General features: G+C 44.5%; 2 protein-coding genes across 2 annotated transcripts in view; one reads left to right on the forward strand and one right to left on the reverse strand.

Moving 5' to 3' along the window:
* gnpat (glyceronephosphate O-acyltransferase) overlaps positions 1-4338 on the reverse strand; it is a 36457-nt gene extending 32119 nt beyond the window's left edge. Inside the window, exon 1 of the mRNA XM_055635111.1 lies at positions 4139-4338. Within this exon, the coding sequence (XP_055491086.1) occupies positions 4139-4195 (57 nt within the window). The 5' untranslated portion in view covers positions 4196-4338. The remainder of the gene's footprint in view (positions 1-4138) is intronic.
* Positions 4339-4698: 360 nt separating this feature from the next.
* Positions 4699-24351, forward strand: c5h1orf131 (chromosome 5 C1orf131 homolog). The gene is made up of 7 exons (XM_055635113.1): positions 4699-4877; positions 10742-11127; positions 14195-14251; positions 17685-17780; positions 19443-19523; positions 19739-19782; positions 24159-24351. The coding sequence occupies exons 1-7, from the start codon at positions 4808-4810 to the stop codon at positions 24280-24282; spliced, it is 858 nt and encodes a 285-aa protein (XP_055491088.1). The 5' UTR covers positions 4699-4807; the 3' UTR covers positions 24283-24351.
* The last annotated feature ends 1370 nt before the right edge of the window (positions 24352-25721 follow it).

Raw genomic sequence — 25721 nt, forward strand, 5'->3', positions numbered from 1 at the left:
TGTCGAGCTGTCTGAAAAGAAAAGTCGCTAGCGCAGGCAGAAAAACTCAAGGAAGTGTACTGGCACCCACCTTGTTTAATATCTATGTTAACGACCAGCCTATCCATCCCAACACCAGGAGTTTCATTTATGCAGATGACCTATGTATTACAACCCAAAGTGCTGACTTCCTCGAGGCACAAGCTACTCTATGTGAGGCTTTAGTCAACCTGTCCTCGTACTACAAAGATAATCACCTGCGAGCCAATCCATCTAAAACCCAAGTCTGTGCCTTCCACGTGAAGAATAAGTATGCAAATCGAAGGTTTAGGATCACATGGAATGGTCAGATTGGAGCACTGTGACAATCCAGTCTATCTCGGTGTGACTTGATCGATCTGACCTACAAAGCACATATCACCAAGCTTAAAGGAAAAGTCAGTTCCAGAAATGCTCTTCTTAGTAAGCTGAGTACCTCAAAATGGGGAGCAAATTCTACAACCATTCGATCAACAGCTCTGGCTCTCTGCTTCTCCGCAGCCGAGTATGCCTGTGCAGTATGGGAGGGCTCAGCTCATGTAAGGAAGATTGATCCTGTGCTAAACACAAGCTGTTGCTGCATCAATGGATGCATGAAACCTACCAAGACTGACATCATCTACCTACTCTCTGTCATTGCACCCCCCGAAATCAGAGCTGTAGCTAGTCAAAAAGAATGCCTCAGACAATCAGAGGATGAAAGACACCCAATACATGACCATCCTTTGCTACCTCAGCGTTTGAAATCACACAGAAATTTAATCTCTTCTGTCCATACCCTGGACAGCAGTGCAACGTCCAGAAGGCTCAAACTCTGGGAAGAGAGACTAGAGAAATCTCCCGGAAGACATTCACATGGCAATCGATCCCTCCAAGAAACTCCCACCAGGTTTCGATCAACCGTTGATAACCTGGTGTAGTCTCAACAGACTACGGACAGGCATGGGAAGGAACAAATGCTAAACATGCTGAAGTGGGGATATGCTGAAGATGCGGCAGACTGCGAGTGCGTACAGGGCCTCCAGACTATGGAACATCTCCTGAGCTGCGACATGCTGCATGACACATGCACTGTAAAGGACCTTGCAGAGGCCAACGACGTGGCACTAAAATTTGCTCGTTATTGGCAAATAGTAGTGTGATGACACAAAATAATAATCTGATTTTCTGGGAGTATATTTTAGCTTAATTCAAAACATTTATAGGGAAAGCTGTGTTTGGAATTGAACAGTCATTTACAAGGAGCAATTAAATAAAAATCTGCTGAAGTTTTCAAGGTAAAAATTCCTTCACTTTTATCAACCCAGCAGATCAACCCAGCAGATCAGCATACAAATTCAATAAAATTCTGAATCAGAATTATTACAGGACAGGAGGACATTGGGCAACTCTTAGTGACCACAGTTATCCCATTCTCCATTCTTTCCCCCCAATCCAGCAATTCTTTTTTGTAATTTTTAAGTATTTATCCAAGTTTGGTGAATCTATCCACTGCATTTTGAGGCTTTGGAGTATTCAAGGCCATCTTCAACCTCTTGGTTCTCAGTCTGAGGTTTCCATCTGCTTTAAAAGGGCATCTATTGTACCAGTACCCGAGATGTGCATGATGATCAGTCTTAATGACTACCATCTGGTAGCACTTCCATCCACTGTAATGATGTTCTTTGAGAAATTGGTGCAAATCAACCTGCCTCAGAAATGACCTTGTGCTGTTTCAATTTGCCTCAGGACTGCATGCTCAGCTCCCTGCTCTACTCTCTTTACACCCATGACTGTGTGACTACGCACAGCTCCAATGACGTCTGCTAATTTGCCAACAATGCCACTTTTGTTAGCTAAATCATGGATGGTGAAGATAAAGCATTCAGGAAAGAGACAGAACACCTGGTGCCACAACTACAACCTCTCACTCAGCATCAATAAAAGCAAGGAACCACATGTGGACTTCGGAAAGGGGAAGTCAGTTGACTACATGCCAGTTCCGATTGATGGGTCAGCAGTGGAGACAAATAATAACTTCAAATTCCTGGACGTTACCATCACAAATGATGTGTCTTAGGCCTAGCACATATCACAAAGATGCCACGTCAGCAACATTACTTTCTTAGAAGTTTAGAGATTCAGAGTGTCATCAAATACGCTAAGGAATTTCTGTAGAAAGCATCCTGACTGGGTCCATTATGGCAATTCCAATGCATAGGATTGCAAAAGTTTGCAGAGTGGTGGACTCAGCCCAATCCATGACAGGCCAGCCCCCACCCTGCCATCTAAAGCGTCACCATGACACGCTGACTAAAGGTAGCATCTATCTAGGATCCCCATCAGCCGGGTCATGGTGACTTTTCACTGTAGCCATCAGGCAGGACATTGAGAAACCTGGTCCCATACCACCAGGGTCAGGAACAGCAATGTTCCTACAACCATCTTTCCTACAAGTTCTTGAACTGACCTGCACAACCCAAATACTACTTTGATAACAAAAAAACAAAATAAAACATTTCTTGCACTACCACCGACTTGTTTTCTAATCGTGTTTTTCATGATTGTTTTGTTCAGCCTTTTTATTTTCACTGTCTTGTAGAATGTACATGAATGTATATAAAGTTTATGTTTTTGTGTCGTTTGTTCTATATGCCTGTGCTTTTCTCACTGTACTTCTGCATATAACAGTAAACTCGACTTGACATGCCAGAATTCAAGATTACAACTAAGAATGCCATTAGTTTTTTTTTTTAATACCAAATCTGAATTTTTTGCCAATCTCTTGAGAGACTGTTCTTTGCATATTACATATAGATATAGGTATTACATATAGATTGTCCTTCATGGCCACAAGATATCTCCAACTACCTCCTCACCAAATCATGCTTGAAACACTGTCATTATTCCAATATACAACACAACTGTCGTTTTGTGCAGAAAGAAACTGCAGATGCTGGTTTAAACCGAAGATAGATGCAAAAGGCTGGAGTAATTCAGTAGGACAGGCAGCATCTCCGGAGAGAAGGATTTGGTGACGTTTCGGGTCGAGACCCTTCTTCAGCCATTCACCTGTTATTTTACACAGAGCAAACTTATGCAGACAGCAGTGTGATAATTGGCAGATAACCTTTTTCACTACTATTGGTGGAATGATAAATGAAGTAACAATCATGGACCTTTGAAGAACATCCACGGGTGCCATAGTTTAATATATCGCACAGAGCTAAGCATGTCAAGTGAATCGTTTCTTTCGTAGAAGATTGAGGGGGGATCTTATAGAAACGTACAAAATTCTTAAGGGGTTGGACAGGCTAGATGCAGAAAGATTGTTGGGGAAGTCCAGAACAAGGTGTCACAGTTTAAGGATAAGGGGGAAATCTTTTAGGACCGAGTTGAGGAAAACATTTTTCACACAGAGAGTGGTGAATTTGTGGAATTCTCTGCCACAGAAGGTAGTTGCGGCCGGTGCATTGGCTATATTTAAGAGGGAATTAGATGTGGCCCTTGTGGCTAAAGTGATCAGGGGGTATGGAGAGAAGGCAGGTACAGGATACTGAGTTGGATGATCAGCCATGATCATATTGAATGGCAGTGCAGGTTGGAAGGGCCGCATGGCCTACTCCTGCACCTATTTTCTATGTTTCTATGTTTTTCTATGTAATCAACTGGATTCTTACATTTGGATCCAGAGACTTCGACCTATAATGCTTAAATTCGAAGGAGTATGACCACTGACCATTAGCTACCTAGGAGGTTATAGCTACAGAAACTTAGGTTTATCTCTACTGACACCAGATTTGCTGGTTAACAATCCAACAATGCTTCATGGTCTATTATTAATGAAGACTGTAGGTAATTCCCAAATTCTCTTGTTTCTTGGGATAGATGGCACTGGTTTTCTTGAGTTTGTTTGCTCTTGGCGGCTACAAATGCCATCTCGTCTTGTCACTTTCGCTCTGTATATCCGCAGGCCGACCCGTCACTCTTTGGAGGGTAACCAATCTGTCACCACTGGCCTCCCACTCAGCGGCCTCTGTGTCCGGGTTATGCCGGGCCCGGGATTTGCATCAGCGTCGCCGGCTCAAGGCACAGACACGGCGCCCATCACGCATCAACGCACTGGCGACGGAACACTCACCGAGTACAGGGAGTCCACGGTCGTGCCCGCCATGGTGTTTGGGGCCATGTGCGACATCCGCGGCTCATAATCTCTACGCCCGTTAGCAACAGCCGCCCCGCCAGGCCACGTCACCGCCCACCGCCCGCCGCCCTCGCGGCCGGCAGGGCAACCAACCAACCGCCGCTCGCGCTCCCTCCTTCCGCGAGCCGCACCCCTCGCCAACACCTTCCCGAACCAAAGCGAACCTCCGTCTGCCCCTCCCCCTCCCGGAGCAGCACAGTCCCGCCCACTAGCAACGGCCGCGCCCGCGCCAGCGCCAGCCAGTGCGAGCCTCGCCCCCACCCCCAGACCAGCGCAAGCCCCGCCCCCTCACCTTCCTTATCCCCGGAGCTTGCGCGAGCCACGCCCCTGCACCCGCTGCCATGCCCCTCCCCGGACCATCCGAAGCCACGCCCCCTCCCTCTCCTCGGACCAGCGCAAGCTCCACCCACTACAATCGGCCCCGCCCCTCCCCAGGTTCTTCGCCGACCAGCGCCCGCGCCGCCGTGATGACGTCAGAGGAACCCCTGAGCTCAGCGTGGACCAAAGATCTTATAGCGGAGCGTGGACGGTCCGGGTCCGACGATCGGCGAGCTTCTCGAGCGCGATGACGCAAGGACGTAGACACGGCGTGGAGCGCGTGTAGTGATGGGCGAGAGCGGCGGCGAGGCCGAGCGGCGGTTGCTGGAGCGGGTCCTGGGGCTGCTGTACCAGTGCGGTAAGCGCCGGCAGCCGCGACCGACCGACCGGCATTTTGTTGCCGACTTGGGGTGGGATTGTCTCAGTTTAATTGGAGGAACATAACTAGCAATGTTACAAAATTTTGAGATTTTAAAAATCAAGTCTGCAATTTATCCCATCAGATAAAGCATAATTTAATTTGACACCTAATTCACTTTCATATCTCAAGTATTTAAAAAGTTATGGCCATTTTCATACTCGGAAATTAGCATCTTGTTCCCTGTTGATTTTCGATGGACATACAAAAAAGCTGTGATCGTGGACAGTCAAAGCCCATAACTTTCTTAATTACGAGAACTGAATGAAATTTTTAAATCTCATTTACATTAATTTATAGGCCAAATGGAAGGAATTTAGTGTTCAATTGCTGTAAATTAAAGTCAATTTAAATCAGCTCTCCAGTGGGTTCCTGTGAACGCGCTAGGTTTAGAACGTTCACATTGCGCTAGATTTGTGCCCCCAAATGCCCAGAAAAATACTGCAGGATATAATGGGCCCAAAATTAGCTACTCGCAACTTTAAACTTTGTATAAAGGGATCGTAAGAAGCCCTTTTTGTAATGTAAACATAAACAGCCTACCTTCTGTTGTCTGCTGTATGAGACCCTGCCGGTGGTCGTGGGTTTAGAGGTTAATTTTTAAACTACCACAACAACTATATGAAGCCTTTAAAACTAATAATAGCTAAAGCGACGGAATATTCCAGCGATTTTCCGTTAATAATTAACTAGGCTGAACATCCTCGATTGGAACAGCCTAGGGAAAATCGCGTTTTAAAACCCGCCCCCTCTAAACGGCGCCAAAATCACGCACACCCGCAGCGACAGATTTTCAGCGACGCTTCAGGTAGGCTTTGCAACATACCTAACATAACCTCATATTTCACTTGGGCAGCTTACAACCCAGCGGTCTGAAGAAGGGAGACAAAAAATGCTGGGGAAACTCAGCAGGTGAGGCAGCATCAACGGAGAGAAGTAATTGGCGACGTTTCGGGTTGAGCCCCATCTTCAGACTGATCTCGAAGGGTCACGACCCGAAACGTCACCTATTCCTTCTCTCCAGAGATGTCTGACCCACTGAGTTACTCCAGCATTTTGTTTCTGAATATTGATTTTTCTAACTTCCTGTAACTAGCAATGTTACAAAATTTTGAGATTTTAAAAATCAAGTCTTTAATTTATCCCATCAGATAAAGCATAAAAAGAAGTTTAATTTGATACCTAATTCACTTTCATATCTTCAGTATTAAAAAAATTATAGAAACATAGAAACAGAAATTAGGTGCAGGAGTAGGCCATTCGGCCCTTCGAGCCTGCACCGCCATTCAATATGATCATGGCTGATCATCCAACTCAGTATCCCGTACCTGCCTTCTCTCCATACACCCTGATCCCCTTAGCCACAAGGGCCACATCTAACTCCCTCTTAAATATAGCCAATAACTGGCCTCAACTACCCTCTGTGGCAGAGAGTTCCAGAGATTCACCACTCTCTGTGTGAAAAAAGTTCTTCTCATCTAGGTTTTAAATGATTTCCCCCTTATCCTTAAGCTGTGACCCCTTTTCATACTCGGAAATTGGCATCTTGTTCCCTATTGCTTTTGCATTGATTTGACACAAAAGCTGTGATCAAGAACATTTAAAAGCCGATACCTTTCTTAAAATTTAAGAGAACTGAAATAAATTTTCAGTTATTATAGATTGAAGCATTCTAAAACAAATATGAAACAATCTTACTTAGATGACTTGAAATTAAAGCATATAATTAGTTAGTTACCCTAATTGAGAGTGCCATGTCGGTGTCCGCCTGCGATGGAATGTAGACAGCTGTGACGATCACTGAGCCGAACTCCCGGGGAAGGTAGAATGGGGGGCATGAGATCGTCAGGTGCTCCAGGTCCGGCGAGCTGGAACGGGAAAGCATCTTGATATTTCCAGGGTTGCACCAGTTGTTATTGGTCATGAAGCAGACTCCTCCACCCTTGGATTTCCCAGATGCTTCTGTTTTGTCAGCACGGTGGACAGTGAAGGACTCGGTTGGGCAGATTACCTGATCCGGAATCAGCGAGGTCAGCCATGTTTCAGTCAGGCAGAGGATGTTGCAGTCCCTTATGTCCCGCTGGAATCTGACCCTCGCCCTGAGGTCATCCAGCTTGTTTTCCAGGGACTGGACATTTGCAATGGCACTATCGGCCCTACACGATGTGCTATGTCGACATCAAAACAAGGACCCGGATGCGGCTAGGGTGGTGGCTGGAGATTTTAATAAATCAAATCTCAAGAAGGTCATGCCGAACTTCTACCAACACATCATGTGTGCCACCAGGGGGGGAGAACTTTGGACCACTGCTACACACCGTTCAGGAAAGGCTACAAGGCCGTTTCACTCCCTCCTCTAGGAAAATCTGACCACGCTGCCATTTTCCTGTTGCCGGAGTATAAACAGAGGATAGTTCGGGAAGCGGGACGTAAAGCGGTGGTCCGATCAGTCAGAGGTCATGCTGCAAGATGCACTGAGTGATGTCGACTGGAATATGTTCGAAGCAAGTTCCAGTGACGTCAGTGAGTTCGCGGAAGCAGTCACGGACTTCATCGCAACAGTAACCAACAACATCGTCCCCACGGTAAGGGTAAGCACCTTTCCGAACCAAAAACCCTGGGTAGACAGGTCTGTTCATGTGGCCCTGAATACTCGCACCGCTGCCTACAACTCGGGCCTGGCATCAGGAAACATGGACGTCTACAAGGCAGAGTCCTACCGACTGCGAAGGGCGGTGAAGGACGCAAAGAGAAGGTACAGAGACAAGATGGAGTTACAGATGGAGCAGCAGGACACCAGAAGCCTGTGGCAGGGGCTACGGATTCTAACCAACTACCGAAGCACCCCTCCCTCATCCGCAAGTGCCGGCACCTCCCTAGCTGATGACCTGAACTCCTTTTACGCTCGTTTCGAGAGGGGCAACACCACTCCAGGTCTGCCGACTATCGACAATACCGCCAGCGGGCTGACTACCGATGCTGAAGGGAGGAATGTGCACACATTCTCGCTGTCCGAGCATGACGTGAGGAGGGCTCTGACACGGGTGAACACGAGAAAAGCTGCAGGCCCCGATGGCATCTCGGGGCGAGTACTCAAGTCCTGTGCTACGCAGCTAGCACCAGTGCTCACTACATTATTCAACCTCTCCCTGGACAAGTCCGTGGTCCCTACCTGCTTCAAAAAATCCATAATTGTACCGGTACCAAAAAATGCCTCCCCAGCCTGTCTGAATGACTACCGTCCGGTGGCCCTTACCTCGGTAGTCATGAAATGCTTTGAGAGGCTGGTGAAGAAACACATCTGCGCCTTCCTCCCTCGGAACATGGACCCGTTGCAGTTCGCATACCGTCCGAACAGATCCACGGACGATGCGGTCTCCCAGGTCTTGCAAACCGCTCTCTCCCATCTGGACAGCCAGAAGGGGGGCTACGTGAGGATGCTGTTCATAGACTACAGTTCAGCCTACAACACGATTGTCCCCATCAGACTGGCCGGGAAGCTAATGGAATTGGGGCTCAACACCTCCCTGTGTGCCTGGGTCCTGGACTTTCTCACTGCCAGGCCCCAGGTAGTCAAGATGGGAGGGAATACATCGGAGTCCCTCACCCTGAGCACAGGATCGCCCCAGGGTTTTGTCCTCAGCCTCCTATTGTACTCCCTGTACACACATGACTGTGTGGCTAGGTTCAGCTCCAACTCAATAATTAAATTTGCTGATGACACTGTGGTGGTGGGCCTGATCTCAGACAATGACGAGAAGGCCTACCGGGAGGAGGTGGCTGGTCTAGCACTTTGGTGCCAGGATAACAGCCTCCTCTTGAACATCATAAAAACGAAGGAGCTGATCATGGACTTTAGGAGGGCACATCATCTGAGGACGTACACTCCATTGAGGATAAATGGGGATCCTGTGGATAGGGTGAACTGTTTTAAATATCTGGGAGTTCACATCTCCGAGGATATGACATGGGCATCACACGCCTCAGCACTCGTGACTAAGGCAAGGCAGCGCCTTTACCACCTCAGGCAATTGAGGAAATTCAGAGTGTCTCCGAGGATCCTCCAGTGCTTCTACGCAGCGGCGGTGGAAAGCATCTTGTCCGGGAACATTACCATCTGGTTTGGGAATTGCTCTGCCAAGGACAAGAAGGCTCTGCAGAAAGTAGTGTGTTCGGCCGAACGCACTATGGGAACTTCACTTGCCCCCCTGCAGGAACTACACATCAGGAGGTGCAACTCCAGAGCCAACAATATCATGAGAGACCACTTCCACCCCTGCAACGGACTGTTCCAGCTGCTACGGTCAGGCAAATGCCTCTGTTGCCATGCGGTGAGAACGGAGAGGTTGAGAAGGAGTTTCTTCCCAGAGGCCATTCGGACTGTAGACGCCTATCTCACCAGGGACTAACTCCACTGAACGTTTTTCCTTCCATTATTTATTATGTAAAAGAATATGTATGTTATGATTGTGTTTATAGTTTGTTTGGTTGTTTGTCTTTTGCACAAAAGTCCGCGAGCATTCCCAATTTCATTTCACTGCACATCTCGTATGTGTATGTGACAGACTTGACTTGACTTGAATTGTAGCTAATTACAAAATTCAATTACTAGATTAACCATCTATCCATTTCTTAAGAATAGATTAACATTTTAAATAGCCTAAGTGTCCAAATAACATTTACACAATAATTCAGAATATAACATAATTTTTAAATCTCATTGTCATGGGTTTATAGGCCAAATGGAAGGAATTTAATGTTTAATACCTGTAAATTAATGGCCATTTAAATCATCTTGCGAGTGGGATTTTCTGGAACGGGACCATTTAGAACGTTCAGATGCGGTGAATTTATGCCCCCATATCTGTAACAAATACGCTGCCGGTTCTTCGGGGGGGAAAATCACCGTTTCGCAACTTAAAATGTGAATTAAATACATCTTAAGCAACACTTTTATACATAAAAATAAACTACATTCTTTTACTTGGTCCTCCATAACATCCGTCCCAGTTGTCGGCATTGACGGCTTCAGAGAAAAAGAGAAACAGTCATCATTTCTTTTCAATATAAATGAAACCTGCATTCTACCCATTCTCCTTACTAAAACTCACCTCCTGCATCGCGCACCCCTCTCTAATCGTACCACTTATTTACAGCAGGTCAATTTACAGCGCCCAAGTAACTTTACAACTTAGTGAGACCCTCTTTCACTACTCCCCTTCTGTAATTCCTACTCCAGCAGTTGTTTTTTTGCTCGACACCGGCAACTGTAGTTTCTTGCACCTCAAAACTACTAACCTGCATGTTTTTGAGAAATGGGAGGGAATGTAGCACTCAGGAGAAACTCACGGGATCACAGAAAGAATGTAGAAACTCCACCTAAACAGCACCAGAGGTCGGTAGAAATCAAACTCGAGTCTCTGACACTGTAAGATGGTAAAGATTCTACAGATTTTATAGATATTATGGGAACCAAAAGATGGGCATGGGCAAAACTGAAGCAGAATAGCAGGTGAGCCAAATTATGTAGCATCCTGTTCACAGGATCAGGAAAACCAAAAATGCATCATGACCATTGCTTATAGTCGTTTCCATCTGAAGAAGGGTTTCGACCCGAAACGTTACCCTTTCCTTCTCTCCAGAGATGCTGCCTGTTCCGCTGAGTTACTCCAGCTTTTTGTGTCTATCTTCGGTTTAAAGCAGCATCTGCAGTTTCTTCTCACACATTTGTAGTATTTTGTTCCATCACTGTACAGACCTTTTAATCCAAGTGACTTTGATTTCTTTTTACATTGATATTACAGAAGAATCTGAGGTGGATGGAAAGAAGAAGAAGGGAGAGAAACGAAAACTAAAAGGGGGAAGAGGCAAACGAGACAAAACAAAAAAACAAATTGTTTGCTCAGAGGCTCAGGCTGTGCCTTGCACTGAGGCAGCTCCCAGAACAAGTAACTTGCATACAAAGACAACAGCAATCTCTTCTGCTAAGACTTCAAAGTGTCTAGAAGGGCTGCGCAGAGAGCTTCTTGATCCTGAGAATGAGCAGACGGTGTACACAAAGGCAGAGGGAAGAAGAGAACCAGATGATCAGAATGGAACTGTCAGCAACAAGAAGCCAGTTGAAGTTGTAAGCTTTACCGGTGCTCGCAAGAAAAGGGGGCTTCCACCAGTCACAGCCAAGATCAGTAAAGTATGTTTCATAGTTTCTCTCATTCCACTTCTGCATTCCTGAAATTGCACATTTGCAACCTGCACTCAAACTCCACTATAACCTTTTAACACCACTGGAAGCTCTCAAAACCATCTGTTAACCAGATCTGGTGGATCTCCAATTGGCATTTAGTCACTGCCTGCCACAGTACTGGCAAGTTGTAACCCATGTTCACAGGTTCACGTAATAGAGTCCACTCCACCATTCAATCATGGCTGATGTCTGCCTCTTATAGACCGTGGGCCGAGGTGATTTTTCGTTTCATTTCGTGACCCAAATCACGTATCTGCCTGTATTTATAACATATTGTGTAAAAATATTATAGAAATCATACCTGAAACTCGTCAAGAACAAAACCTGCACATATTTTAAAAATATGAGAAAAACCTCCAATTTTCCCAGTAGTAATTGTCCAATCAAAGCACGTTTGATATTGTTGGACGCCAATTGACCAATCACGCGCTTTGTTTCATGATAGCTAGGCAGCGAGCACACTGGGATCATAGCTGCCTCCTAATAACATCACAACAATAGCAAGGTTTTGAAGGAAGAAAGGTAATGCTAACCACTTACTGAAATTTTTGTTTTACAACTGATTTATCTTTGTAAAGTTATGTTGTGAACTGTGAAATAACAATGATAAATAAAAATGTAGTTAGTGTCAGGGTTAGGCATTTTAGGGTGAGGGTTAGGCATTTACCTCTCAGTCGAAGAGGGTTAGGGCAGGGGTCGAGCTCACGGGTCAGATCCTGCCCGTGACCTGAAAACATCCGGCCCGCAGGCGTATTGTTTTTTTTGAGGACTTCCGTTACAGAGCCGGCGCGAAGTGGGTGCTGAAGGCGGCCCTGGGCCGAGCTGAGCAGCAGGGGGAAGAGAGGGGGTCAGTCAATCGGTCGGGCTGTCGGCCGGCCGGTGGGTGCAGTGAGGGGTCAGTCGGGCTGTCGGCTGACCGGTGTTGCAGCGAGCGGGCGGGCAGGCGGACTGACGGAGCCAATGCTATGGGGGTACTGAAGGCGGCCCGGCTGGCGTGCAGGGAAGTGATGCTCCCCACAATGGGGTAATCGTGGCGTTGGGTGGGCTGCTGCTGATGATCCAGAAGGGCGTGCTGGCCGAGGTGGACGCGCTGAGCGTCACGTACAGCGCACGGGTACAGAGTCCGCTGCTGGTCCCAAAGTGGCACCAGCACCAGCCGTGGGCAGCACTGGAAGGGGAGCGGGTTAGGGTTAGGCATTTTCTTCTCAGTGGAAGATGCCTTGGCACAGACAGGAAGTGTCACAGCTGGCATTGCAACAACCTAGAGCTCAATGCTCTTTAAGACAGTGGAATTGATTGTAGACTTTAGGAGAGCTCCCCCTCCCCTCACCCCACTCACCATCAACAACACCACAGTCACATCTGTGGAGTCTTTTAAGTTCCTGGGGACAGTCATCTCCAAGGACCTTAAGTGGGGGGCTACCATCAACTCCACAGTCAAAAAGGCACAACAGAGTATGTACTTCCTGCGGCAGCTGAGGAAGCACAATCTGCCACAGGCAATGATGGTCCAATTCTACACGGCCATCGTAGAGTCTGTTGTCACCTTCTCCATCATGGTCTGGTTTGGCTCAGCCACCAAGCACGACACCTGGAGGTTGCAGCTAATCGTCCGATCAGCAGAGAAGATTATTGGCTGCAACCTTCCCTCCATTGATGAACTGTACACTGCAAGGGCCAGGAAGCGAGCGGGCAAGATCATCCGCAGAGCGATCTAAATTATATGTATGCACTGAGTACGAGCTGCTTTTAATCTCATTGTACATGTATAGTGACAATAAATGGCATATCTGTCTATCTCTGACCCCTCTGACCCTGGGCACAAACTCTTTGAATCACTTCCCTCTGGAAAGCGACTCCGGATTGTCAAAGCTGCCACAGCCAGACATAAAAACAGTTTTTATCCACGAGTAGTTGCTCTACTCAACAGCCAAAAATTTGTAGCCTCCCTTTGATCTGGTATTTTGTTGGTTCACATGCTTGATCAATGATGTTTTATCATTAATGTTTTATTATTATTAATGTTTAGTGTTTTCTGAGTCATTCGTAACTGTCACTGTATGTCATGTTGTTACTTGTGGGCGGAGCACCAAGGCAACTTCCTTGTATGTGAATACTTGGCCAATAAACGTACTTACTTCTCCCAGCCTAGCACTGCTCCAGTCCTACTATGCCTGTGACCCCCCACTCTGCACACTGGCAGTCAGTGGGGTTCAGTAAACTGGGGAACGCACAGGATCTGCCCTCACCCATTAATTAGGTGAGTTCAGGGGGCGGTGAAATCCGGGACCTCTGCTACAGTCCCGTATTCAATGTTCCCATGTACAGCTATATATTATTGAGCACAAGAGGACGTTGTTACTTTTTCTAATTAGCTTAATTAATTTAGTGTGCAACTTTTTGCACTGACGAGTTATGAATTCCTTGTCAATGATGTTTTATCTAAATCTGTGCCAAATTTCAAGTAGATACCAGACATGGGTCACAAAAGTTAAAATCTAGAGCCCTTTTGGCACCTCGGCCCACTGCCTACTAATCCCATTTTCCTGCCTTCTACCCATAACCGATTCTAATCAATAATTTGTCTATCTCTGCCTTAAAAATATCCACTGACTTGAAACCGCACTCTCGGTTTTCAGAAAGGAGGTGAAGGAGGGAAGGATTTTCAACGGGAGCAGCCTATTTGTTGATACGTGTCTGGTCTTTTGGTCTAACGTTAGCCTCATTTTGCGAAGTTGGAAATTCAGCTGCCTGCATAATCACATAGGGTGACTAAAAATTTGCAATAAAAAACATGTAAACACCATCTTCTTGCCATATGAGAAGTAGATTCTTGGATAATTTTGGCAATTATCAATTATCTGTCCATCAGCCTTGTTGGCAACTGCTGGGGCCTCTGGTTTTCCTCCCGGAAAGCTGTAGCTTTAGTAATTACCATTGCAATGAACCATTCTCCAGCCTTTTAAGTGAATTTAATGGTTGAAACAATTACTTTACATTTTTACATGTGCAGGTGACAGAAACTGCTGAGCAGGACAACAGGATCCAGAATGCGATTAACTTGGAGAGGGTAAGTCTTGTATCAGCCCTGTTGTTTTTGGGTACAGATAGTTGTGTTCCTTAAAAAGCTTGCATAATAAAAAAACATGTCATTGTTTTTATGTCAGTGGGGAAAAGGGGGTTAGAGTCAGATGTAATAACAAAGTGATTGTGCCCACAGGATGTTCAAAACTAAAGTTTTTTTTAATAGCTTTAAGTTTACTTTTGTTACTGCAAGCTAAAAATACTTAAGGCTGTATGTTACATTGTGATATAGAGTATCATTGTCCAAGTGTCAACAGAAGTGATTGTTTGTCAATTTCAGTGGCCACCACGGTAAAACTAGCAGCCTGCGGGGTTTTGGGGTTTTTTTTCTTTTTATTTTATTAGAAGTAAGTACAGTCATATGGCACCAAAGTGCCTAATATATATTTTCATAATACATTTTATGTACAACTTCTTTTTTTTTTTTTGTTACATTGAAAAAAGATTAGAATAAGAAAAATGTTAGATAGTAAAGGATAGAAAGATGTGAAATATATAGTGTGTGAAGAAAGAAAACGAGTAAATGAAGAAAGTTGAGAGAGAAAATGGAGAAAAGAAAATAAAATAAAAAAGAAAAGGAGATTATTATTTATAACATTATTCACACAGAGAGTGGTGAATCTCTGGAATTCTCTGCCGCAGAAGGTAGTTGAGGCCAGTTCATTGGCTATATTTAAGAGGGAGTTAGATGTGGCCCTTGTGGCTAAAGGGATCAGGGGGTATGGAGAGAAGGCAGGTACAGGATACTGAGTTGGATGATCAGCCATGATCATATTGAATGGCTCGAAGGGCTCGAAGGGAATGGCCTACTCCTGCACCTATTTTCTATGTTTCTATAATCTTGACCAACCCTCGGCCAGTCCTGAAACAGTTCTTTTACAATTGTGTTGCACCATATGATTCCAAAAAAACGACGAATGGAGACCAACTCGTTATGAATTGGTCTGATTTATCCATTAGGAGGAATCGCATTTCCTCAAGATGAGCTGTGTCCAACATACTTGCAATCCACATTTAAGCGTTGGTATTGAAGTACCCTTCCAAAATGCAGCCTGCGTTCTAATGAGACAATTATGGCACATGGTATTGGGGGTAGGGTGCTGACATGGATAGATAAGTGGTTGGCAGACAGGAAACAAAGAGTAGGGATTAACGGGTCCCTTTCAGAATGGCAGGCAGTGACTAGTGGGGTACCGCAAGGCTCATTGCTGGGACCGCAGCTATTTACAATATACATCAATGATTTGGATGAAGGGATTCAAAGTAACATTAGCAAATTTGCAGATTACACAAAGCTGGGTGGCAGTGTGCACTGTGAGGAGGATGCTATGAGAATACAGGGTGACTTGGACAGGGTGGGGCAGTGGGCAGATGCATGGCAGATTAAGTTTAATGCGGATAAATGTGAGGTTATCCACTTTGGTAGGAAAAACAGGAAGGCAGATTACTATCTAAATGGCGTCAAGTTGGGAAAAGGGGAAGTACAACGGGATCTGGGGGTCCTTGACATCAGTCTATGAAAGTAAGCATGCAGGTACAGCAGGCAGTGAAGAAAGCGAATGGCATGTTGGCCTTTATAACAAGAGGAATCGAATATATGAACAAAGAGGTCCTTCTGCAGTTGTACAGAGCCCTAGTGAGACCACACCTGGAGTTTTGTGTGCAGTTTTGGTCCCCTAGTTTGAGGAAGGACGTTCTTGCTATTAAGGGAGTGCAGCGTAGGTTTACAAGGTTAATTCCCAGGATGGCGGGACTGTCATATGCTGAGAGAATGGAGCAGCTGGGCTTGTCCACTGGAGTTTCGACGGATGTGAGGGGTCTCATTGAAACATATAAGATTGTTAAGGGTTTGGACACACTTGAGGCAGGAAACATGTTCCCGATGTTGGAGTCCAGAACCAGGGGCCACAGTTTAAGAATAAGGACTAAGCCATTTAGAACGGAGACAAGGAAACACTTTTTCTCACAGAGAGTGGTGAGTCTGTGGAATTCTCTGCCTCAGAGGGCAGTGGAGGCAGGCTCTCTGGATGCTTTCAAGACAGAGCTAGATAGGGCTGTTAAAAATAGCGGAGTCAGGGGATATGGGGAGAAGGCAGGAACGGGGTACTGATTGGGGACATTCCTTTACCTGCCCCTATTGTCTATTGTCTATTGGTGTCCAACTGTGGAGGTTACATGGAAACAGCATTTTATTTCCCCGTTTTTTTTGGCCCAAAGGCAGCTTTTTTCTGCTTATCAATTTCTAAAGTAACTTTTAAGTGGTTCTCTCATTCTTGATATAAATCACGTTATAAGCAATTTGGCTCGAGTAATGCAAATAATTCCCTAAGTTGAGAGTCCTGTGTATCCAATTAGTTTTACAGAAACGCACATTATAGCAGAGCTACCTTTACATCTGTTCACTTTTCTGTGCAGAGGCAGAGGCAGAGGAAATCTCTTGGATTTCTTCAAGCTTTATGGGGTCTTGTAAAGATTGGGGAATACCCATAGAAATTGGATATGCTTGATAAGGGGTACTGACAAGGGTATGCAGATAGGGGTATGGGGTATCTGATTAATTGCATAAACACAAACATCATAGCCTCAGCTGCTATGAAGGCGACTGTTAGTGGGGGAGAAGTAGCGACACTGCACATCTTATGGATGGGTAGACAAAAATGTTGGAAGAACTCAGCGGGTGAAGCAGCATCTATAGAGAGAAAGAATAGGCGACACACTATCCAGCATCTACAGTTCTTTCTTATGGATGGGTAGTTGTTAAAGCCCCTGCAAAGAGTTTGATGGTTACAACCAGGGAGATTTGGTCATACGTGATGAGCAGAATTAGGCCATTCGGCCCATCAAGTCTACTCCGCCATTCAATCGTAGCTGATCTATCTCTCCCTCCTAACCTCATTCTCCTGCCTTCTCCCCATAACTCCTGACACTCGTACTAATCAAGAATCTATCTATCCGTGCTGCAAAAGTATCCATTGACTTGGCCTCCACAACCTTCTGTGGCAAAGAATTTCACAGATTCACCACCCTCTGATTAAAGAAATTCCTCCTCATCTCCTTCCTAAAGCAATGTCCTTTAATTCCGAGGCTGTGACCTCTAGTCCTAGATAGTCCCACTAGTGGAAGCATCCTCTCCACATCCACTCTATCCAAGCCTTTCACAATTCGGTAAGTTTCAATGAGGTCCCCCCTCATTTGCTACAGATGGTTGGGCTGGGCGGTGTGCAATAGGTGTCCATGCTGGTTTGTTGCAACTTATTGCACCTGCTCTATATATGGAGGCATGAAGACAGTGGGTTGGGGGGCCTAGTGGAGGCACGCTGACCAAACTCATGCAGGATGATGTAACGGGCCCAAAAAATGCAATTGAACAGTGTAAATCGTAACCAAGAGCCTCACTGTTGATGCCTTCTGCTTTACAGGCCCGTCTGGAAGTGCACAGATTTGGTATCACTGGATACAGAAAAGAACAGCAAAGGGTTTTAGAACAAGAGAGAGCTATAATGCTTGGCGCTAGGGTATGTCATATGGATTGCACTGTATGTACGCATATTTGTTTGTGACCTGCTACAGTTCCTCATGCTGACTCTTTCATTCCTCCTGAGACTGATGGTTTCCACAAGGTACTGCTCTGTGTTCTCTACTCATTTTCAAGGGTAGAAGTTATGCTGAGGTGTGCAACCCTTTGCTCTGGCACTTGAGCTAGTTACGTTCAGGCAGCTCAAAGCTATTTCCATTTTCTGTTTGCTATTTTATTGGCTTGAATTCTATGGCAACGGAAGTTTGGAAGGAGCTTTAGAGAATGATTCTCAAACTGGACCTTTATTAATATTAAGACACAAGAGACTAGGTGCAAGTGGCTGCAGCAAAAAAAAAAAAAGTTATAGGCACTCGGCAGGTCAGACAGCATCTGTGGAGGGAAATTGACAGGCAACATTTTGGGTCTTGAGTTAATTTGGCTTGTAAAGGGGACACAATGGGTCAAGGCAGTCAAAGCGGACAGTGGGCTGAGGCAGGAAGGCCAAGATGTAAGATGATCCTCAAGCTTGGGGGACAGGCCTCACTGAAACTGGATTACACCAGTCTCAGTGACCAGTTGCAAATAAAGTGACCTTAAGTGAGCCCACACCTGGATATTGCCCAGCAACCACTTCACGGATTCCAGGGGAGTGGAAGTGTAGAGAAGGGGGTACTATAAAAAGCGATATTTGGTGTTTATTTGGAAGCATCTGCCCTAGGACAGAAGAACACCGTTAAAATTTTTTTTTTTTTTTTATAAATTTTTGTTGTGGTCCCTGGACAGACCTGGTCTTGAGCAATTTGTAATAAAGAGCGTGTGTTCTAAAAGTAAATCATGTATTTCTTGTGAATATTTCCATCTACACGGCTGCTCTCGTTTTGCTCTATTACTAGTAATCAACTTGGAATGTACGTATACGGTAACATTGTTTTGGACTCAACATGTTGACGCTCAATCATAACCACAGATCTGTAGTACATGTGACCCAGAGCACAGACACTCTGCACACCCTGTCCTCTCATTGTCGGCTGAGGCTCTGTAGCTGCCACCCTCGCCTTCAAGTCAGAAGGTTATGTTTATGTGGCCCTCCTCTGGCGGCATGAGCATTTATATATTTTTTTAAATCATTTAAAAAGGGGCCGAAGCTTCCATGATGGTACTTGTGGAGTACTGAATTTTTTTTAATTTTTAATTTTTTTTAATTTTTTTTATTTTTTTATTTATCATTCAGACCTTTCGGTCTGAACGAAATTTTGTTTCCCTGCAGTCATACATATAATAAAATATGACAAAAACACACAATCAACACAAATTTAACATCCACCACAGTGAGTTCACCAAACACCTCCTCACTGTGATGGAAGGCAAAATCTTAAAGTCTCTTAAAAGTCTGTGTCTCTTCCCTCTTTGTTCTCCCTCTGCGCCGAGGTACTGCGGGAAATGATGTCTTGACGGTTGGATCCCACGTGGCAGTGTTTGAGGAATAATATAATAGCACTTGATGCCTCATACGAGGCATAATGTTCCTGGGTATAATGCATTCATATAGAATATTCACAATGCACACACATGTAGAAAATTCTCACATTGTAACTAATATCAGGAATTTGAAGGTCCTAATTAAACTTTACAATCCTTTGTACTGATGCTTTTATTTCAGCCTCCAAAACGTGAATATGTAAATTACAAAACTTACCAGGAAATGGTGAAAAACAAGGAAACAGCGAAACAAATGAAAATGGTTAGTGCTGTTTTATCATTGTGCTTATTCTCAGCAGAGCATCTTATTCCTGAACTTTAAGACATTGCTTGCCTTCCTTGTGAAGTGTACGTCAGAATATATTGGAATAATATCTCATAGGGTCGGGCTGATTTGTAATTTGAGTATTGGCTAAGAGATGTCAAACTATGTCAAACATTCATTTTCATTATTAGATTTTTCCTTTCTTATTTCAGAACTCAAAATCGGCCCTGCCGAAGGAAAAGAAGGACGAGGACAGGTGAGGAGTGGGAGAAAATGTCTGTGTCTCTCTCTTTGTGCCATATTATCCTTCTCAAAAGTTTATACCAAAAGTCAAGTGATCTATACCTTTGTTTCCGTGACCACACTTTCCTTACCTCATCCCCTCGTGTTGACGTTGTCATTGATGATGTTGTCTCTCTTATCCATCTTGTACATCAAGACCAGTTGAGCTGTCCATAATTTCTCAAATCCTTCTGCATTGTCAGACTGCTTATAGAAACATAGAAATTAGGTGCAGGAGTAGGCCATTCGGCCCTTCGAGCCTGCACCGCCATTCAATATGATCATGGCTGATCATCCAACTCAGTATCCTGTACCTGCCTTCTCTCCATACCCCCTGATCCCTTTAGCCACATCTAACTCCCTCTTAAATATAGCCAATGAACTGGCCTCAACTACCTTCTGTGGCAGACAATTCCACAGATTCACCACACTTTGTGTGAAAAATGTTTTTCTCATCTCGGTCCTAAAAGATTTCCCCCTTATCCTTAAACTGTGACCCCTTGTTCTGGACTTCCCCAACATCGGGAACAATCTTTCTGCATTTAGCCTGTCCAACCCCTTAAGAATTATGTTTAATGATGAGCAACAATTTCCTCCAGCTAAAAGGTTTTGATCAGTAAAGACATTGTATTGTTGTTACCAAGCAGTTCAGTCTAGGTTTATTATTGTCATGTGTACCAAGATACAGTGAAATGCTTTGTTTTTAAATCAGATCAGATAGTACTATACATAAAGACAATCAAGTCAAACTCGAGTACATGAGGTAGCGCCAAAGAGAAGATACATAGTGTAGAATGTAGACCTCAACATTGTGGTGCATCAGTTCCATCGACAAAGTGCAATAGCCACAATGGGGTAGAGGTGAATTGGCCTGTACCCTGGTTTATGGAAGGACCATTCAGATGCCTGATAACATAGGGGATGAAGTTGTTCCTGAGTCTGGTGGTGCACACTTTCACACTTCTGTATCTCCTGCCGGCTGGGAGCAGGGAGAAGGAATGACCAGGGTATGACAAGTCTTTGATTATGTTGGGGGGTTTTTCCGAGGAAATACAAAGTGTAGATGCAGTCGATGGTGGGAAATCTGGACTGTGTGATGGACTGGGCTACAGCTACAAATCTCTCCAATTTCTTGAGGTCTTGGGCAGAGCTGTCCTCAAACTGAGGTGTGAAGCAACCCAACAGTATGCTTTCTATGGTGCGCCTGTAGAGTTATTGGAGAAATGCCGAATTTCCTGTCTCTCCAGGAACTAGGGTTGTTACATAGAAACATAGAAAATAGGTGCAGGAGTAGGCCATTCGGCCCTTCGAGCCTGCACCGCCATTCAATATGATCATGGCTGATAATCCAACTTCGTATCCTGTACCTGCCTTCTCTCCATACCCCCTGATCCCTTTAGCCACAAGGGCCACATCTACCGCCCTCTTAAATATAGCCAATGAACTGGCCTCAACTACCTTCTGTGGCAGAGAATTCCAGAGATTCACCAATCTCTGTGTGAAAAATGTTTTTCTCATCTCGGTCCTAAAAGATTTCCCCCTTATCCTTAAACTGTGACCCCTTGTTCTGGACTTCCCCAACATCGGGAACAATCTTTGTGCATCTAGCCTGTCCAACCCCTTAAGAATTGTGTAAGTTTCTATAAGATCCCCCCTCACATGTCGGTGTGCTATCGGGGCTGTTGCATTGATGTGGTCCATGACAGATTATTGGTCATATTATTACCATTGAATTTGAAGCTCCAGACCATTTCACTTCACGCCATTAATGCTGATTGGGAAATGTACTCCACCATACTTCCTGAAGTCAATAACTAGCTCATTTGCTGACATTGAGCGAGAGGTTATTGTCCTCAGTACTTTATCTCCTTCCTCTACCCAGTCTCATCATTGTTTGTGATTCGGCCCACGACAATGGTGTCATCTGCAAACTTGTAGATGGAGTCAGTGGTGAATTTGGCCGTACAGTAATGAGTGTATCGGGTGTGTAGTAGGAGGCTGAGAACACATCCTTGCTGTGCATCAGAGTTGAGAATTATTGTGGAGGAGGTGTTGTCACCTATCCTCACTGATTGTGGTCTATGCGTCAAAAATCAAGAATCCAGTGCCAGATGCGAGTGCTGAATTCTAGGTCATGGAGTTTGGAGATGAGTTTGGATGGGATTATGGTGATGAGGATAGAGCTATAGTTGATAAATACGAGTCTAAAATAGGAGTTCTTGTCCTGGTGTTCCAGAGATGAGTTTTAGGGCCAGGGAGGTGGGGTCTGCTATGGATCTGTTGCGACAGTAAACAAACTCTAGTGGATCAATGCTGGCTGGTAGGTTGGAGTTAATGTGCGCCATCACCAGTCTCACAAAGCACTTCATGATAGTGGTTGTCAGAGCCATTGGACGGTGATCATAAAGCACGCTACCTTTTCTTTAACGCTGGATGATAGTGGTCTTCTTGAAGCAGGTGGGGACCTCCAGAATTGAGTATTGAGAGGTTAAAGATGAGATGATTAAGAGGCCTTAAATTCCCTTTCACAGCTACTGTCAATTAGTCTGCAGACTTGGTATCTATTTCAAACTTGTGTGCTGAGCTTTCAGTAATTATATCTGTTCTCGGGTGCTAACATAGTTTTGATGGTATGAATCTTGTCTTTGGAAGTCTGACTCCAGGGACTTGAACTCATTATCCAGTCCAATCTGATGTGCCTTATGGGCCTGCCCCACTTAAGCGACTTTTTAGGCGACTGCGGGAGACTATGCAGTCGCCACATGTTCGCTGGTCGTTGCCGGGGAGTCGCCTTCATGGTTGCGAGGCGTTCCCGCATTCTGGGAACCAGTCGCGGCCTCATTGTGGTCACCGTGAACATTTCAACTTGTTGAAAAATTAGTGGGGACTAAATTGAAGCCGCCATGGAGAGTAGCGAGAATTCTTGAGCCGTAGGTGGGTCGACAGGAGGCCCGAGTGGGTTGCCAGGAGGCCGAAGGTTCTCGGAGGATCTCGCAGGTTGTAGCCGGTGCTGACCGGTGAATTTCATTGGTTCATTGGGGGGAAGAAAGGTAAGCAGAACCAAGCAGTAAGCAGAACCAAGGATACGTTAAATGTCCACCGAGCTTCGCAGCCGTGTTTCTCTGGCTTCTTAAAAGTTGTCTCCACTCCTCCTCCTTCTCCCCCCTCCCCCCTCTATTTTAAAGGACTTACCTTACACTGTGCTTTAGCCATATTTTTACAGCACCAACCTTCCTGTTCATCGCGGTGTGTCTGTATCACCTTTGCTTTGCACCGTGTGAATTTTTTAGGGGGGGGGGGGGGCGCTGTCTAAAAAATTCACACGGGCTGGTGAAGGAAGCTGCGTTTGTGTGTGTGTGTGTGTTCCACTCTGACAGTCGCTGTTCCAGTTGCCGGTTTTTCGCCTAGATAGGACAGGCCCATTAGATAGCATTTTTTTAAACGACTTTACATTGAAGTCCAGCCTACTTTCTTATTCAAGCATAAAATATATCATAGAACTATTTAATGAAGACCAGGAGTTTCCAGTTACAAGATCAATATCTAGATCAAGATCAATCATCAGCCAGTGCCAGACGTGGATATTGGTGTTTGCTCATTGCTGGAGCATTTGATAAAATAATCTGATTGACTATCAAGTGTTTTAGATTGGCCTGAGGTATGTAAATCTCCATGTCCATTTGGTTTCCTATGATAAACATCACTTTTTTATTCATTTAATCTTCTCTCTTGCTACGGAAACATTAATCAGTATGTTTGAACACTAGCCTTAATGATTCCATGCTCTGTTAATTGGCCTTGCAATTTCTACCCTTAATATTTGCGAATTCATCGTGAAAGTCCCCTCACAAAGTACTGTTTATCCATTGTTTTTGTTCTGGCCTCCCATTGCCGCAAATAGTGTCCTTTTGTCTGCACCAAAGACCAGTCTCCGAAAGCTCCTATTTGTCCTTTCTACTGGATCTAGTCTCTGTGTAATTGCCTCCTTCAGCTTCCTTAACCCCAGAGCCTGTAATTCATTGCAAATCTTCCACTTCTTTTAAACTCCCTCCCTAAAAGTTAACTGCTTGGACTAAACTTTGGCTTCTCTCCAAATTTCTTCTTTGTTCAAATACCATTTTATTGTTCAGTACACCTTAAATATTTTTGCTTTTAAAACTATTTTATAAGTGCATATTGTTGAATACAGAATTCATGGATCAATTGGGATCGTCCATTCCATGGACATTATATGGTCTAACAATTAATCCCCAGTAAATTATGCAATTTACAATTAACCTGGCTAGCATTAAGTATCATGTAAAGTACAAGCTTTAACTGTGTACATTTATTGGGATTTGGTATCCACAGGCGACACAAGAAGTCTGGCAGAGCCCCATCTGGACAGGTGGGACGATTTAAAAATGGAGCGCTGATCCTCAGTGACAATGACATCAAGAGACTCAAAGTCAGTTCAAAATCAAAACATCGCTAATTTTGTTCTGTTCCTAAAGTATGCAAATATCATGTTTTTGTTATAAATAAATATTGTGCAACATGGCAATCAGATGGGGTTTTGCTTTTACTGCGATGTTTGGTTAAATACATTTCTGACTCAAAGCTGCTGCACTTGAGATTGAATTTAAATTTTACTTCATTTGTTTCCACGGTTAACGGTAAAAAATTTAAGGCAAATCGAGTTTATTGCCATATGCACAAGTACGACAAGTTACGGGTGCAATGAAAATCTTGCAGCAACATCATAGGCACATAAAACATAAATTATACGTAAATCACAAATCACAGCTAAAATTCTGCAGTACAGTAAAAAGAGACTGCTAAACACAATTTAAAAAAAAAATCTAAGGCCGGTTTAGTTGGAAACACATTTAAACAAAAGCATTGGAAAAGTTTTCTGTACATAAAAATGACATACCAGTGAGTGAATGTTATTCACATTACATATTCATCAGCTTACACATTGATATGATTGCTGGAAGCTACATTCCTGCTAATGTCATCAATAAGGAAAGGCTTCTGAGTTTAATATCCCTAGCATGCCCGAGTTCTGGATAAAATGGGTTATTCCTTATGAGCATTTTAAGCATCGGCTGAAGTATATCAAATCTGGATTTTGTACTTATGTGGGACGATGCTACTGTTTTTACAGAAGATATAACATAGGATACAATGGAAGGTTAGCTATTGAATACTAGTCCCCATCGTTCTTGCGGTATGTACAAGCAGATTGGACTTAAATTTAGGGGCTATAGTTAAAAAGTTTGCCTAAGATACCAAATTGACAAGATGGTTGCTTAGATGAAAGTTCTGATTTGGAAGAAGGTATCAGTAGATTATCACAAATTAAGAAAATGTTGGAAGACCTCAGCAGGTCAACCAGCAGTGGTGGGGAGAGAAAATCATTGTTTCAGCTCAAGAACCCTTCTTCGGGACTGGGAAAGGGAAAGGCCCCACAGCAGAAGCGTCCACGTGGCGGGGCTGGAAACTGGAAGTATCCTGAGCTAATTCTGCTACCATGGGGCCATCATCTATTGCGACAAGTGATGGCTTCCACTGAGTGTCGCCAGAAGCTTGTGTCCTTTTCAGGACAGAACGGAAATGGCCGCCCAATTGAGAACATTTGTATCAAGATCTGGTCACACGATCAAAAGAATGGAGACAAAGGAACAATGGGAAAAAAGGTTGAAGAGTGATTTTTTATGTTCAATTGAAAGGGATGGGGCTGAGGAGTTCAGTAGGGAGGAAGACAATGGAGGGCAAGGATTAATCAAAAAAGAAATGAAGAAGAAGGCAGAAAGATTCCAAATAGGAAATGTCCAAAAGGATGATGTCCATGGATGAATGTTGGGGTCAGAATTGGCTTGATCAGTAGACAGAATGATGGTATCCATTACTGGCCAGATAGTATCCTTA

The sequence above is a fragment of the Leucoraja erinacea genome, chromosome 5 (assembly GCF_028641065.1).
Source record: "Leucoraja erinacea ecotype New England chromosome 5, Leri_hhj_1, whole genome shotgun sequence".
Classification (NCBI taxonomy): domain Eukaryota; kingdom Metazoa; phylum Chordata; class Chondrichthyes; order Rajiformes; family Rajidae; genus Leucoraja; species Leucoraja erinaceus.